At 33.9% G+C, this 18,392-nt stretch overlaps 1 protein-coding gene and 1 pseudogene across 1 annotated transcript; one reads left to right on the top strand and one right to left on the bottom strand.

The window, feature by feature from the left end:
- Nucleotides 1-7,956: 7,956 nt before the first annotated feature.
- Nucleotides 7,957-12,073, bottom strand: LOC123866295 (putative neutral sphingomyelinase). The gene is made up of 6 exons (XM_045907750.1): nucleotides 11,922-12,073; nucleotides 11,672-11,845; nucleotides 11,047-11,230; nucleotides 10,393-10,547; nucleotides 9,924-10,110; nucleotides 7,957-9,010 (listed from the first exon to the last, which is right to left on the bottom strand). Exons 1-6 carry the CDS (start codon nucleotides 11,957-11,959, stop codon nucleotides 8,561-8,563), a joined length of 1,188 nt encoding a protein of 395 aa, XP_045763706.1. The 5' UTR covers nucleotides 11,960-12,073; the 3' UTR covers nucleotides 7,957-8,560.
- A 3,730-nt stretch (nucleotides 12,074-15,803) lies between these two features.
- On the top strand, nucleotides 15,804-17,087 carry LOC123866296 (annotated as a pseudogene).
- Nucleotides 17,088-18,392: the final 1,305 nt, after the last annotated feature.

The raw sequence follows: 18,392 nt of genomic DNA, 5'->3' as shown, positions 1-18,392 counted from the left end.
GCAAGCTAACTTTGAAGTTTTATTAAACTCATATCCCTTATCTGTTTCTAAACGGCATCGTACCGGAACGCTAAATCGCTTGGCGGCACGGTTTCTAATGTCTCGTGCAATAGTGACTTTCGATGAAGCAGGATCATTCCAATGACAGAAGTCATCCTAAAGTATAAATATATAGTATAAATATATATAAATAAAATATTCTAATTCCTAGTGCAATAGTGATAAATAATAATAATTATAATCGATCAAACGTAATAATTTCAAATCCGCGCCTAACCATGGCTGACACCATAATATCAGCGTCCATGACCATTGAGCCGTTACTGGATCATTCTAATGACACAATTATGTTATAATGATTTTTATCTGTCTTTTTGTGCTATGGCCCAAGACATGTTCTAATATTAAATTCCAAGTCTCCTCCGTCTTCCCTATCGTTTATAGTACCTATAAATTACCCTCAAGACGAGAGTGTATAGGCATCTCTAGACAATCATCTAGTTATAGACAAAAATATCTATAAAATGGAGAATATTTGTATCAATTAACATATAACATACTATATATACACTATTCAAAATCAATAAGGTATCAAAATAAGTGAGTGTGATAAAGCAATAATAATATGTACAGTACCTGCAGGAAATTTTGTATTTAAAAAGAGATAGCGGTTTCGTAGAGTGTTGTCTTTGTCGTTGAGATGGATAAAACGTCGCATAGGAATGAGTGACAGAGACAACGATACGAAGCTCTTACTCAAGGTTGATGTACAATATTTCTTGCGGGCTAACTGTACACTGTACAGATGCGTATTCAAGTTAAAACAAGACAAATTATATGTCAGAGACAAGTCTGTCGTGTTTTAACTGAAAATGACTGAACGAAGTCAAAGTATGCTATGTAGAGATCAGCCTAACCTGTCAGGACACACTTGCAGAGTGTATCCTGACAGGTATTGGCTGAAATGTCTGCCGCTACGACTCCACTCTGCAAGTGTGACTGACACTCAATTGTATTTATTCTAGGATTGGGTTGAAATTGCTTTAACTTGTAAAAAAAATGTTTAATAGGGTCTTGAAATAAGATGATGACGTGATGTTTTGTATAGCGATAGTTTATGGGACTAGAATTCATTATTAAAGAGAATAATTAAATAAAAATCCCATAAACTACTGGTAGGTATATAAAACATCACATTTTATTACTACATTCCAAGACCCTGTTGAATATTAACACAAATTGATCTTTTGCAAGTTTACCTACCCTGACAGTTTAATAATTTGTATAAGTAGGTACACAAAGCAAAACAAATCGGTAAGCAGGCAACACAACGAAGCATTATGTGTGTGCATAACTCGTTTACTTATTATTTTACACCTATCTCTCTTTAATGAATTGTCGGTCTCTTTTCACCATACCTACTTGCAATAATTACAAATTACATATTTCGCTGATTTCCCCACAGCAGGCACTAGGTAGTATTGCCGCTTACCCACGCTGATAGAATCCGATCGTCGAAGCACAATAATGTCAGAGTAAAATGGCCTTAAACCACCTTGAGATAACGTCTAAAATTCACGACTTTAATTAGCAGTTTTCACTTGCAGTGCTAGCTGTAGATATGTGGACGAATTTAAGCTTTAAAACAAGACAGTTAAGGTCTATTCATCACTGAAATGTTTCGAACCCACAAAACGATAAATTATGCGGTGTAGGTATACCTATAGATTACAGAATGGCAATATCAAGTTGATGTCCCATTTTTTAAATCTACCCTACCTATTTTATAAATTATTGTCAAATAGAACTTGAGCACGCGGATTAATAAATCCTAGTAGTGAATTCATTTATGGTGTATTGTGTTATTTTTCACACTGAATAACTACTGAACTTCTCACCACCATGGAACATTTATTTATCTTTGTTTAAAAAGCAGAGATTGTTATTTGAGCGGAATATTTCGATAACCGAAATCGATGATATCGGTAAGTAAACAAATATAACCTACTCGTATTGAAATTATGTTTATGGTTTTACTTATGTGCATTTACTATTTTCTAAATGTTAGCGTAATGTTTTTAGTCCATTTAATACTTTTAATCAGACGCATTATAATATAACAATGTAACCAATATACTAAATACTAGTTGATGCCCGCGACTTCATTCCCGTGTATATAGGTTATTAAAAATCCCGTGGAACTCATTAATTTTCCGGGATAAAAAGTAACCTATGTATTAATCCAGGATATAATCATTTACAGATGAATACCGTGCGCTTGTGGGTCTGTCACTACGGAGAAACGGGGCATGTAGACAATTGTTGACCTGGGCCCAAACCATCAGCTTATAAGATGGAGTCACATCACCACCAAGAAATCGTTGCAATGCATAGCGTGGATTCCTTTTTAAAAATTTGGTTGACAGCGACCAAGCACAATGTAGTTCTACAAACTGTGCGGAAGCATTTGCGTGCGGCCGGAATACATTACGAAGAAAATATTACGAATGGTTTGCACCAGGACCATAGACTTTCATTTTGCAATGAAATATATAAACTTTGACTGATGTAATTACGTTGTTATTTTTAATAATGAAAAATCTTTTGAGTCGGACAAGGATGGACGTAAAATACTATAGTAATAGAACAACAGGTAAACGATATATTATACTTTGAATAAAGTGGTAACTTCAACCTGGGAGTCTCTGTGGGGCAGCATAGACTTGCTGGAATATGGTTACTAACATGACGAGTCGATTACAAAAAGTAATAGCTTACGAGGGTGGCCTACCTTTATACATTATTAAATAAAGTATAGGTAATTAATTTAATTCTATTTGTGAGTGATGTTATTGTTATTGCAGTTAGAAGTTATAATTGATTTTGATTTCTAACTAGGTAATTAACATGTTGATTCATCTCACAAACCTAAAAGTAACCCAAAACGTAAATAAAACATTACGTTCATACTTGACCGACTTTTAGCATACTTCACATCGATATTGGTTTTAAATTACTATAGGAGTAATAGGAGTAGATAAAGTATGTCAATTTTTTTTCCTCTTTTGTATACCTTCTGTTAACTTGATGTGTTAATTTTTTGACAAGCGTCTTATTTATTTCTTGCTTATTATAATAATTTATGAACTGCACAAAAGACAAATAAATAACTTCTAAAATAGAAAAGTGTTATTATTTTTGTTTTTTCTTGCTTATAATTATATTGTTTGAAAGTATGATAATTTTGACTGTATAAAGAAGACAAAATAAATGATTGCAAAAATAAAAAAGCAATCCCCCACTAGGATTAGAACTCACGCCATATTTAAGAACTTCAACACTATTACCACTCGGCCATCAGAACTATGTTGACGAATGTGAAATTTGCAACCCTATACGACTGGTAAGGTTATCTAGAAGTGTGAGTGAGTGTAGTAAGTGTGAGTGTATCTATTATCGGATAGCATCGGGTCGTATCTTTGTGTGTTATACATACGCGCGCATTAGTATGCTCTGCCAAGCGAATTATTTTTCCGAGTGTACATCCAACTAAGCACCAATACCTATTTTGAATAAATACCTATGTAAAACAATCTACATAAAAATAATAGTATATCTTTATACCATGATAAAATGAGAAACCATGATAAAATTTAATTAATATTTTAAGGTATTAGTTGGTTTATCAACAAAGTGCAACGCAGTGCATTCATAGATCTAAGAAACAATTAGATAAACAAAGTCTTATGTATTATCCTAATTATATCTCAATTAATATTATAAATGTGAACGTTTGTATATTTGTTACTCCGCGCCACAATGACAACCGATTTGGCTGAAAGGCTTATAATAAGTAGATAGGTATATCCCTTGAATTAACTCGTAAGCTACGTTTAGGTCTGCAGCGCTGCGGCCGCGTTGCTGTGTAAATCCATATAACGACGGCTTAGAGTGAAAACCTCGTAAGTGTAAAAGAAGTAACTTTTCAGGAAGAAGAAAACACTGTGTGCTGTAACTAACAGAAGCGAGTATTTACGAGTCTCATTTAATGTCATAGATGGCGTTACGAGTATCGAATGAACAAATTAGTCAGATCAGGATGTGCGTTGCGAGGTTTTCTTCCTAGAAACGCAATAAAATAAATTTGAGCAAAAATGCATTCCCGAGGTTTTCACTCTAAGACGACGATAAATAAAAATGATGCGCGGCCGTACGAGAAAAAAATAATTAAAAATAGAGTAATTTCGGCGGGAAAATATTTAAAAATGGTTGAAAAATATTTGTCGTTTATCGCCTTGTGACGTCATTGATCGCTTTCCGTACAGAGTGACCTTGGATGAATAAATACTCAGGATGGTATGCTCCGAAAAGTCAAATGAAGCAGGGCTAACTGTCAGTTGATGAGTATGTGTGCGTTATGGAATGATACCATTCACATATGAAAATTTGCCTATTTTCCTATTTTTCCCTATTTTTCCCTTTCACGATGATTATTATTAATAAATGAGATCTCATTAGATTAGTCTTTATTATGACAGTTACAAATCAATGGATGTTCGATGATAAAAATAATAATAATAGATTGCAACGTATTAAAATTTAACTACTCTGTTTTTACATAACTTTGAATTTTACAGTATAGGGCCTCTGGCCCTATTGAAAATCTCTGCTTAACAGGGTGCCCATTACCATATATACTATATAATCGTATCCTGACAGTTAAAAATTAAAAAGTTAAAAAGTCAAATATAAAAACACAATATATTCACTAAAAATATTTAATAATAATCCAAGTATGTACCAGTTGGCGATTTTGTTTAGCGTAGCTCGCAGGGTTAGTAGACTATTCACTACTTTTGGTCTTATCACCGGGCAAGTTTACATCCTTATATCGTAGATCTCTTACCAAATTACACAAAGCGGCTCTTGGGTAGCGGTTTTTTTTTCTCTAAGCCAAATTCAAAGTTATTTATTCAAAATGGGTTCATATTTTATTTGTCTTGTGTTTTCTGACATTTATGACCTTAAAAAAATATCTAAATAAAGATAAATATTCTAGCTATCCGTATAGCGTCTCATCTTTGACCACATCACGCGTGACGAGTCCTCCGTTCGTCGCTAAGGTTGTTTTGGTGGGTGCCTACTACCTATCATGGACTAACTATAACTAAATAATATTATTAATGGAGTAAGATTTTGATTACCTATTTATTTATTTCTTTATTGCACACACAAACATATACATTTACAAAAAACATAGAAGACAACATGGTACCTAGGTACTTCCTGATTTTGGCATGCAGCTGTTATGACGGAGACTGGTATATTAAATGTACTACAATTTAGTAATAAATTTTGTTTTAGTTAAATTTCAATATCAATTTAAAATCTTTTAATTAACAAAACAGCCCTTTTCGCTTAATTATATTATGATTGTCATCAAAAATAAAATATAAATTTGTCTAAATATAATGAAAAAAAAATTGCTCATTTTTAGGCAAAATTACCCCATTTATTTTCTGACAACCCTAGACTTCAATTTGAAGTTGTGTAATTTGCACAGCACGATTACGATACGATTTAAAATTAAATTATTTCATTGAAGTGTCAAACAAAAAAATATAATCACTACGTTGTGTCAAATGCGTATCGGAAGGTGTTAAGTGGCCAGTTTCGTAGAATTTATGTTGAGTTTGTGTGCGTGACGTGTAATTACAGAGATTTGGTCGATAGTTGTGCTTCCTTCGTTTCTACGGCGGGGTCACCGGTTGAGAGTGACGTTAATAATTGATTAGGTATGTTAAAAATTTAGAAAAATCTTATTTTTTTTAATTATTTTCTTTAATAATGAACTCTTGCCCCATAAACTACATACACAAAGACATCACGTTATTTTATTACTACAGTCCAAGACCCTGTTCTGGTTAGACTTAGGGCCATTACTGAAAAAAGTCATGTAGCTTATACATGGCATATTACTTCATTTTGACTTGTTTTAAATTCATCTTTAATTTCAGCAACGTGTAAGTTTGTGTATTCTGTTATCATATACGAGTAAGATCCTGTACCTATAGGTACTTTTAGAGATTATTTATTTAACTGAAATTCTAGTTGCATTTGGAATACATACCTAGTTATAAATTAGTTGTTGTTATATATTTTTATATACAGATATGTAGGTACCTATATAATCAATGTCTTTGTATTCTGTATAATTTTGGGAATAGGTACCTATTAATAATAACAACTGTAATAAGAAATGAGTTTTTAAGTTATATATATTTATGTAAATAAATTAGAAGTTTATCACATCACAATGTATTATTATAATTACACATCACTCTGTATTATGAAATTGCATAATATTATGCACTACTTATGTATAATGTATAAATACAACAAAGTACAGTACAAGTCCCAAACATAAATATTTTAGCTTATAAATTAATTATTCATGATGTAAATATTATATTTTTGTTTTAATTTGTAATATCTAGCTTATATTTGGTTGTTTATTCATTGTCTGTATCTGTACTTATAATTAATTAGGTTTTATCATCGATGTGGTTTTATGTTTTAATTTCAAAGGCCCAACTAGTATAAAGTTAGGCCTTACGCCTGTAGCCCAAAATACATAATATTATTTGTAAATTTTTACTAGGTAATTATCTATAAATATAAAAGGTATTGAAAGCTAGAATTGTGATATTCGTTTATTTTATTATATTGATACTGATTGTATTTGTTAAGTTTCTTGAATAAATGATATTTCTCTATAACCATTTTTTCTCTATAACGATTAACGAATGACCACACTTGACTTCTGAATAGAAATTAGATTAATCAATATGAAAAATCTGTCATTGTAAGATTGTGATCGTCACCTGTCAAACTACTAAAGTAGGTATACTTACACTCCCGGCGGTAGGCCTCAATGACAAAGTCAGGTGCAACCATTGCAACATATACCTGCAGAGTGCAGTAAATGAGGCTTAGCTTTTGACAACTTTATTTAGTCAGCCTTATTTACTTTTGCATAGCGGCCAGCGGTAAAACATCAGCCTACTCTTTAAAGTCTCTTTTTGTTTTCAACTGTATTGTAATGAAAATAAAGCTGAGTTTAAGTTGTTATAGAAACACTACAGTTTGCGACAGGTTGACATGGCAATCGGGGAATGAGGCGGGGGGGACGCCTCGCGCACCCGCACGTCACCGGTGTTATCCCGCACCTTGTTAGCGTGGAGCGTCCCCACCCCGATTGCCATGTCGAACTATAGCTATGCGCGTTGCAGCTTGCCCTGTCATAGAACCATGGGGACTTCTTGATGATATTGGAACTGGTAGAGCCCGAATCGGACTGATGGGACCATCCTTTATGAAATAACACCTAGCCCACAGCGCCAGCACAAGGACAGCGCCATCTATGATGTAGTTTAGTAAATTCTTTGTTCGAGGACATTTTTTTTTGTAATGTAAGCACGGTTTTGGGATTTTTTTCCTTTACTTGTGATATACAAGACCTACCTAACATAATTTTAGGGCAACGGGAAGTACCTACCCTAAAGGTTTCTTGACAGACAAGTGAAACTATAAGGGTTAGACCCTCAAAATTGAACCAAAGAAAATCATAAATAAGGAAAATCAATAAGAATTATACATGCCCAGAGACATTCAGTCGAAACATATAAGGGGCAGGTAATTTAATGTACATAATTAGAAATATGACGTTCCTACCATAGGTAGCTAAACCTTCCCCCTTGTAAGAAGCGAATTTTCACAGAAACAATATTATTTATGTATTTAGATGTTAGAAAGCGTTTGGAAAGTAAAACGTCTATCTTCCAAAAATTGAAATGAAACACCACATTTTTGACATTTTATTTTATATTCGGTAATAAATAATTATTACAATAATATTATGTTTTTAACAATTGTATTACACATAATTTAGTTATTTTTAAACTGATATTCTTATATATTATGTTTTTTTTCTCTCTGAACATTCAAAGAGTCATCAAAATAACATGATTTAATCGTGTTAACACATAATAATATTAAATGAGTTTTACTTTTAGTTTATACTGTGATTTTTGTTACAGCTTGATTCTGTTAGGCGATATTAATCTACTTGTATATTACAAATTAATCTATACGTACATAGAAATGGCTTTTAGACATTATATCACATTTGATTGCATAATAATTTCTGAGCTTCATAATTTTAGAACATTTTAACACTTATTTACATATAAATTACATAAAAATATGGCCTAAATTACTTATTTTATGATCAGTAAGTTATTTACTTTTTAATGATTACTGGGAATGTATATATTAGCATTTTATTTATTAAATAAAATTAAACATATGATAAAAATAGTAATCATAATCTCATATTAACTATAGATACAGCTAAATTGATATGGTATTTATTAAGTTACGTATAAAAATACTGATAAGTACATTTCATATTATTTGCTTACATTCAAAGTCCATACATAATTTTATCATTAAAATCATTGGTAAAAACCCACAAGTTGCCATTTGCTTCCTATTTGAATTAATCGAACCATTTTACATCCCTTCTGCTTGTTCTGAAATTTTCCATAGCAGATAATCCAGCTTTGAGACTGTTCATTTCAATTTTGTTCCATAAAGTCCCCATAGTAATGTAATACATGCAAATTCCTGTCATTATTATTTTCAATACATCACTTATTAAGTTATTCGGCCAGAAGCCAACAGAGCCTAATAGAAAAATGAATATAAGACTGCCAGTTGTCAGAAACAGTTTTTTTGTACTCGTTATAGCTATGGTAGCTTCTTTGCAGATTTTAATAGCTTCATCAATTGTCTCTTGGAAACGTTCTTCGGCGCTTTGCTGTCTTTGTTTCAATTTTTCAGTAAATTTTACTTTAAGTTCTAAGGCGACAGCATTGTGGTCTGAATAGGAGAACGTTTTTCCAGGCACCCTGTCTTCTAAAGGATTTCCGAAGTTCACGACGTCAGCCTGAAAATTTAATCTATACTAATAAATAAAATTGGGGTGTCTGTCTGTAATTTCGAAATAACTACCACATATTAAGGTCATATGGTTATTTGAACGATACCATAACTGAATCACACGTTTTTAAAATTTTTGTCTGTCTGTCTGTCTGTCTGTTTGAAAAGGCTAATCTTCGGAATGGCTGAACCGATTTTAACGGGATTTTCACATACAAGTAGAGGATTGACCAGGGTGTAACATAGGCTACTTTTTTAACCGACTTTCAAGAAGGGAGTTGTGTTTTTTTACCTATGTACACCAAAATCTCCGAGATTTCTGAACCGATTTGCGTCATTTCTTTTTTAATCGATAGAGGAACTTTGCGACATTGTTTCATAAAAAATTTGGATTCCAACTCCTCAATCCTGATGCTGCAGGGGATCTGACCAATCCACGCGGGCGAAGCTGCGGGCATCAACTAGTATTGTAATAAATTAATATCCATTTGATCATTACTAATTATGATAAAGTTAACTGATGGTTCATCTCTTTTAACATTATAAATGCGTAAGTGTGTTAACAAGGGTTTGTCCTTCGTTCACTTTGCAATGGAACAATGGCTAGGTGTGGTTTTTGCATGGGTACCTATAGTTAAAAACCTAGAGTGACCTAGGCTACTGTTTAGCCCCAAAAATTTCACATACAATGGACGACTACGTCTAAGTTCGGTAAAGATACCCAGGAAGATTTTTCTTCTAGGGAAGAAGCCCAGAAAATCAAACTACTCATTACCCACAGGATTTTCAAAAACCTAAATACACGCGGACAAAGTCACGGACATCTGCTGGTCTTTTATAAATGTTTCGTAGTAAATATAATTGTTAATGATTTGGTATTGTTTAGTTTTTCTATTAAAGTTATATGAAGAACAAATTACCTCTAATGTTGGATGCACATTGAACAGAATGTGATCTATTCTCTTCCCTTCTGGACATGTTTTGACTAGTTCAGGATCAGAGTAACTGTTGTTAATATTATCGCAGGTTCCCGCGGGTTTAACAGCTCCATCCTTACAATGACTTAGAATACATGGATCCACTAACGATGGTAGCTGGGAAATTAACCTGTGAAAGTGAAAATTAAACAATATTAAATTTATTTTATTTCAATAATTTTTTAACTGAGTTATAAAGACTTTCACTTTACACAGTTTAGCATTTAGTAGTGATGTAGACATGTAAAATGTACGTAAATACACCATTCTAAATAAAGAGTTCAAAGTGAAATTAATAACGATTATTATCTGCATTGAATGAAAGAAAAGTGGGGTCGGAACCCCCCTTATCAGAAAAGATACATCTTTGTGTTGGAATTTTATTAATAACAAAGTGATTCAAAGTTATTACCTGAAAGATATGTCCCCAGGAGCAGTATTGAGGTCTCCAGCCAATATGGAGACATCTGCTGGTGGTGTGGTCAGGTTGACAAACTCTGCAGTGGAATATGCTTGTAAGACTCTATGGGCTAAGTATATGTCATCTACATTGTATTCTGCGTGCAGCTAAAATGTTTATACAAAAATCAAGGCTACAAATGTAAAATAGCCACATATTTTAATGGTATAATTATGTGGAACTAGAAACTGACTTAATTCCTACAATTTGTTGGAGTTATCTACTAGTTATTGTTAACTGAGATGACTTCTAAGGTTGTTGTGCAGTGTGAGGGTTGACGGTTGATGAGTCACCCCTCAAATTATTTATTGATATGATGTATTGACATATTTTTACATTTGATTCCTACCCTAATTGGTGTACGGGTAAATAGGAATCCCCCTTGCACCCACTGGTGGGAGAAGCTGGTGGGTGCATGGGTTGCTTCACAGATTGTAGGAGTGCTGCTCTTATGCTTACTTCCCAATGTTAAATAAACCCCGTCAACTAAGAGCTGCAATAGAAACTTTTCTGTTGCCCTTTGGGGCCAAATCCTTTTTTGCACAGATTACTACACTATAATAATTCATTGGACTTTCACTTCTAGGAAACTATAAAGATACTAACATGAGTGCAGTACACATTAATCAGTCTATCATTGCATTTGATTCTGCACAGTCCAATGCCTTTGCCTCCAAACCAGTCACCATGGTGTATCTTGTGAATGTAGCCATTAAGCGGCCACTGGTGAAAGAATACATCTTGGATAAGCCATTTTGAAAACACACACAGGCCAGAACCAAGAACACCACTGAAATAGAAGTTGCTAACATTGATAAAATTGTTCCAAAAGTTACTTATTACAACTAGCTAATGCCTGCGGCTGCGTCCATGTGGACTATACGAATTTCAAACCTTTATTTTACTCCTTTAGGGATTGAATTTTTAAAAATACTTTCTTAGTGGATGTATAAGTCGTAATTGCTATCTGCATACCAAATTTCAGCCCAATACATCCAATAGTTTGAGCTGTGTGTTGATAGATCAGTCAGTCAGTCAGCTTTTACTTTTATGTAATATGTATTTATAGTATACTAGTAGTATATTTAGATTCTTCGTTGTCTACTTGTTAGGCCAAGGATATTCTTAAAAAATTTGACATAGATAAATATTGAATAAATAAATTAGTTCAATCTCAATTTACATACTTAGTTCTTTTAAATCATTACTTTTTAATTAAATAAAACCTTACCTGTAAAAATAATGTGAAAATGGGAGATTAATTCGTAGATGCTCCTTCAAATACAAATAGTCCTTTTCGCTCCAAACCTCTTGAAGGCAAACAATATTGTGAGGAGCTTTTGATAAATAGTCTGCGATCGCCTCTATTCTCTCTTTTCGATTCTTTGAAATAACTGGAATACCCCTAGACATGAAATATTAATTTAATTAATGCGGTATACCTACGATTTCCTGTATTGGAAGAACTTTAAAATAGATACCAGCAGTTCAATGTAAATACATTCAATGTTAACTCCATTTTACACAATAGCAGCTAAAAAATTAATTAATAATTTATGAAAAAATTAACTTTTACACGTTAGAAGTAAAGTGTAGATGAATTAAGTTTTCGTACACAACAAAGAGTATATTTTTATATCATAAACACTACCTACGTGGTACATAAGTATACGTTATACACAACACAAATCACAATACCTACCACAGAATAAAATATACTCAGGGAAGCTCAGCTGTGCCCGTGCCTATGTGCACTGGACCACAAATCCTCTGTAAAAAGTACCTACTGTACTGGTACTCTGTGGCAGTCTTTAAAAACTCAGCATGCATACTCAGTGCACCACAGACTACAGAGTATAGACCAATAATATTTCTACACTTTGCTTCCATATTAGGTTGTTGTTGTTTATTTTAGTGGCTATTTGTTGTGCCACACAGCAAAATTCACTTCGCCGTTGATTGATCCTTGAAAGATCTAAAGGATAAACTCATGATAAACTGATACTACATACTACCTACAACAAGAATCTTTTGGCACTTGAATGACATTGACAATGGGGTGTAGTTGTAGAACAAAGGCTACCAGCAAATAAAATCTCCTCAATGCTGTACCTATTTATTAGCACTTAGCAGGCTATAATTATTGTGAAGGCTATATTGGCAGTATCACTATATGGCAGTGGACCCTTTCAAGTAAAGATTTTTATATAAACCTGTGAGGATGATACTGCCATTGCCACAATTAAAGTGCCATAAGCCTACGTTGTCGTATTAGTTTACAAATTGCGAAAAACCAAGTAAAATTTGAATTTCGCGGGCAGACCCGTCGCTTCCACCCTAATACACGACCATTTGACACGGCGCGGTCAATTTTAATTTCCGGTACCAAGTGTTTACATACCTACTCTTTGTCCGGTACGGTCTTAAGGGGCGTTGAGGGGGGGGGGGGGGGGCTTTGAATCGGTACGGAAATTGGAATCGATTCCAGCGGGTTACTTTGACCTCCCTTACTTTGGCCCTTTCAAAGTACAGGCCTTTTAAAGAGCTTCAAGGTACAGTCAAAGAGGAGATATTTGAGATCAAAGTGGCCAGTAGAAATAAAACGCTAATTCCATATGTAAGGACCTAATATTCATATTTACTTTCTATGCATTTCTTAACATATACCTATTATGTTACATTTCAGAAACGACAGTAGAGTAGAAGGTGAAAGCCAAGGGCGGATCCAGCTTTGGCGCCAGGAGGGGGTCACATAGTCGTGGTCAAGTCAAGAACTTATAATTTAATTTTGATAACAATAGATACAAGTAAAAAGAAGGAACATAAGTCACGCAGCACTCTTTCAGTGAGTAGGTACCTACATATCTACCTATGGGTTGGGGGGGGTATCCGGAGGAAAAAGTTGCTTAGTGGAATTTTACCTTTCAATTTGACCAAGATTGATTGAAGATTTGAACAAGATAGAATGCAACAAGAAATATGAGCGCGAGCGCAGCGAGCGTAATTTTTCTGTTACAGATAAAAAAGCGAGAGATGAACGAGCTCAGCCATAAAAAATGTTATGTTTTAAAGCACCTCACTCTACTTTTCTCATGAAAAATAAAGATTTTCTAGGGATATTCAAAAATGTAATCTCATGCGCATGAAGTTCCGGGTAACTACTACAAAAACAACTAATAAAATAAAAGCGCGAGCGAAGCAAGCGCGAATTTTTTTTTGTATATTTTTGTATTTACGAAATAATATTAGCGAAAGTACTTTTCAGGGCTTATCTTTTTAGGTGAAATTTGGTACTATTCAGTGGTACCTTGCATTGTATACCTAGGTATTTTATCCCAAAAAAACTGAGTTTCCACGGGGTTTGAACGAAGTTCCGGTAATCAACTAACACAATATAAAAGCGCGAGCGAAGCGAGCGCAAATTTATTTATAGATTTACAAAAAACTTGTAAATTCGAGAACTAACTAGTACATTATGCATTTTGAAAACAATTTCTTTTGGCTACGGTCATGTTAACAATAATAACATTTAAGTTAAAACACACGCACTGGAATAATGAGAAACTGATTACTTACCATTTCTTGTAATTAATGAATTTGCAGCAACAATTTTTAAGAATACTTATTTTATTTTATTTATTACGGTATAGTTACATGGTACACTCATAAACACATTAGGTATAGGTAGAAAGAAATTTTAGTTTTTTAACTTAGAACTAACTATGTTATGATATTGTGTTGAACTTTAGCTAGACGTTACGTACTAAGTAGTCGTAAAGCGCGCGCAAGTGTGGCGCGGTAAAATTCAAATTTTCGATGCGTTCGTTCCCAAACGTTTGCCATCATACAAAGTTATTATATTATATAAAAATTAATTGAACATTGAAGTATGTAGATACCTACATAAAATCTGTATGGTGGCAAAATATATAAAATCATTATGTTCAATTAGTGGTCCGCCTAAGTCCTGGAACCAGCTCCGGGGGGCGTCATGACCCCCATGACCCCCCCCCCCCCTGGATCCGCCGTTGGTGAAAGCGTCAGTACTACAATGGCTGCTACGGGAGAAGCTATCGAATTTTTGGACAATTGTTTGACAGCGTCAATGGATCGCGAAGAGATAACAAAAAGGAAAATTACGAGGACCAATAAAGCCCAACTCTATACAGTTTGATTTTTGGCAAGAAGCCAAGGTCATATTGAAAAACATTAAATTTATTGATAAAACTAGTCGAAGGGCGCAAAAAAATAACAAAAGCTATAAGGTCCGAGTTCCTTCTCTGGATGGATGGATTACTACCATAGAAAGTTTTGAAAGGTTAGCTAGATTGTTGTTTGAAAAATATGGTGTTGAATATTTTTATTATCCTAGAAATATAAATCAAGATCCCTTGGAAAACTTTTTCGGCAGAATTAGAGCTATAAATTACAGAAATGTAAATCCCAATGCAAATACTTTTGTAAATTCTTTTAAATCATTACTAATGTCTAATGTTATGGGTCCACACTCAATTTATGCAAATTGTGAAGATGATGAAGGTGACACTGTCACTTCACTGTTATTGATTTTTTGAAATTAATTACAAAAAATCAAGTGACCATCGATGTATATGGATAGGCCCTTAGAAGAAAAAAAATGCGCTCACAAGTTAAAGAGAATTGGCAAAAGTCTCTTTATCACGCATCAGTCGGCCGCACACGCTTTATCGTATCGCACGTGTTTTTGACTGTCGAAAATGCCGTCATGTGCGGTCAAATCTTGCAAAAACCGTACGGAAATCCATCAAAAAAAAGATGGAATAACATTTCACTTGTAAGTATATCGTTTTCTCATTTAATTTAACGTATAAGCTGGGTATATTTTTAATTTTGCTATGATTAAATATTTGCCGCAAAAATATCGTAAAATTGGAATCTAGTAGTATAGTAGACTAGCGATGTTTCCGATATTCGCATCCTCACCCGCAATTGTGAAGGTTACGCATTGATTTGGGCATCCACATCTGCATCCCGGGCAACAGCTAGTAAAATCATCGAAAAAACACGCTAGATATTGTGTATTTTTACTTCTGTAATACCTATAAATAAATACATTATATTTTTAAATTTTGTTTTATTTTAATTTAAGTGATTCAATTATGGCAATAGAAATGATTAAAAAAACTGGTCAAGTGCACGCACCGAAAGTTCCGTACTACAGAAGTTTTTTTGGTTATGGTTTATATTATATGGTTATATTATTACATATTATTTGTGAAAATTCTTTGTTAGATTCATTACATGCTCATATCTGCACTAATAATATTTTTAACGCAAAAAAAATTGACGAAATATTGCACAAAACAGCTCCATTCCATCCTTGTTCTTTTTAATAATAGAGAGTTGACGCTCGCGTCAAATTCACTGACGAGTTCAATGACGTAATATTTATTTTTTTATAGGCTCATTTTTGTAAACGGATTTATATGGGAATGACATATCCTTATACATCGATGCAAGTGACACCAGAGGAAAATAAAGAAAATATTCCTCCAAATGTTCCAGCACGGGATCATGAAAATAAAAGGGCTAGCAGTATAACCCACTCAATAAATGCTGTAAATGAAAGATTGCGTGTGCACTCTTCTGCATATACTGCAGGCTATATATGCAAGAGAGTCACGAAAAAATTTAAATGTAAAGCATGCTCAGATACATATATGCTGATAAAGAAAGGGATATATTTCATACATGGATCGAACAACGAGAATATAAGATTTTGAAAAATAGCAATTTAACATATCCATCCAAGAGATTTTTGATGTTGTATAGGGATATCTCGGGCCTTATACATGATTATTTAAATAAGTACGCATTCAAAAAAGCAATCAAAAGACATTTAAAAATTGAAATTACTAAAAATCATAATTTAAGTTGGTTGGATTGTCAAAATCATAACCAAATTGTGAAAGAATGGTCAGTTAATTTAATTTTACGCCTCCATCTGCATAATTGGTGTAATATAATAAATAAAATTTTGAAAGGTGCGCAAGAAAAACTTATCAAACAAATGTGGTTTTCTCAAAAAATGGCTTTTGACAAATATAAAGCGTATAGATCATCGATGGTATAGATTAAGAAGCAAGAAATATAAAAATTGAATTTGATATGTTGTTTTATTTTACACCTAACTAAATATATGCAAAAAAAATAAAATTATAGAGGTACCCCGTTTCGACGTTGTCATGGGACATCACTATGCTATCGATATCGACATCGACACAAGGTCGGATTGTGTCTCAACACTTTTTGCGACACTAGCGCCATGCGGCTACAACGGAACTAACCGTTAACTTTTGCACTGTCCTATCTGTCTTCAGACTGTTTATAGTGATCTGTGACTTTGACGAAAGCCGCGGCCGTGGTAGACCGGCCGCCATGACGGTGGCATGTTTTCTGGAGGAGGTATATCCAGCAGTGTCTGCAATTATACTGATCAATTAATTGATTGAATAAAACAATACTTTGTATAACAGTTTCTATTTTTTAAATAACTCAAAAGATTAGTTGCCTTAAATGGCTGATTCCTAAAGTCACATCCACATTAATGAGTGCTGTTTGTAGAACCATGCATGCGGCGTAAATATTTTTGCTGCAACTGCGAAATTCAAAAGTGCTTCGACAATAAAATTTTGTCCAACAGACTTTCATAGCACTTTTATGTGGACGCAGCTTTATTTATAATACTATACCCATCTAGATATTAAATGTGTACAAGACGAGATGAATTATTTATTGGTACTTATATAATTTTATTTCATAAACTCATTAGTTAATTGCCAGATCTAGACGCGTATATAGTACGCGACAGGTTGACATGGCAATCGGGGTATGAGGCGGGGGGACCGCCCGCCCCGCACACCCGCACGTCACCCGCGCTCACCCGTAGGGGCGCGAGGGCTATGCGGGTGGTCCCCACCCCCGTTCAACCTGTCGCGCACTATATATTACAATCAAAATGTTAACACTAAATAAAAATAATAAATCATGGAATTTTTTAGTATTATTTAAAATCTAGTTTGGGTACGTAAAAGAAGGGACCGCCAAACATCTTGATTTTCTTGAGTATACTCAATATAACACTGCCGTCCTAACAAAGAGTGCAATAAGTCGAGTTTTTGGGCAAATTGACTTAAGACCATATCCGTAATCAGGAAAATGAGGTCTATATTTTCGCCTTAGACGTCTTTTTTGTATCTTCAGTAGTTTCGGTTCTGTTGGTTATCAAAACTGCAATATGTAATATTACGATTTGTAAGTAGCTAATCATAACCGCGAATATCTCGAAAGTAGTCGAAACCTAGTTATTGCTCTCTTCGTTAGGACGGCAGAACAGCATTGTGGAGGAGAGTTGGCGTAGTGCGGGAAACGGCAGACTGATTCTACCAATAGCGTACAACCATGTGAAATGTCCTCGCGCCCTTTCCGGTCCACCAAGATTTTCAAGATGTTTAGCGGTCACTGAAACCGTGAGTTTGCACTGACGAAACATTTACATAAAATATGTTGAAAACTTTGTTTTCTTTCTGTATAGTCGTATAACCTGTTGAAAAGTAGTTCATTTCACATTTCAATTATTAAATCTTGAAATCTGTCACAGAATTTAGGTACCCGATTTTCTGTTGTGCGAGCGAAAATTCAGCAAAACAAGTTATGAGAGTCATTACGACAACCTGTAAAACATTCATGTTTAATTTTTTTTTGGTGCAAACTCACGTTATGAGCTATTGTACATATTGATAGCAGTAATCAATTATTCATAGATCAGGAACATTTATGATTTTTTTTACTTCTAAGTTCAAAATAAAAACAAAAATGTTAACAAAAAGGCTATTTGGCTAGTATGCACACTGATTACTCCTTGTAATACTTCAATGCATTAGGTCCTAACCTTTTGCAGCCTTTGGGGTGAC

The sequence above is a fragment of the Maniola jurtina genome, chromosome 6 (genome assembly GCF_905333055.1).
Source record: "Maniola jurtina chromosome 6, ilManJurt1.1, whole genome shotgun sequence".
Classification (NCBI taxonomy): domain Eukaryota; kingdom Metazoa; phylum Arthropoda; class Insecta; order Lepidoptera; family Nymphalidae; genus Maniola; species Maniola jurtina.
Note: the sequence above shows the minus strand (reverse complement) of the source record. Positions and strands in the feature narration are given on the sequence as shown.

What these genes read in the sequence shown, in the direction of transcription:
- LOC123866295 (XM_045907750.1), bottom strand. Translation starts at nt 11,959, where the DNA reads ATGGAGTTAACATTGAATGTATTTACATTGAACTGCTG. An exon ending in TTTTCACATTATTTTTACAG is followed by an intron (nt 11,231 to 11,671) that starts GTAAGGTTTTAT and finishes CTTCTATTTCAG; the next exon opens with TGGTGTTCTTGGTTCTGGCC. An exon ending in ATGTGCATCCAACATTAGAG is followed by an intron (nt 9,011 to 9,923) that starts GTAATTTGTTCT and finishes TTAAATTTTCAG; the next exon opens with GCTGACGTCGTGAACTTCGG.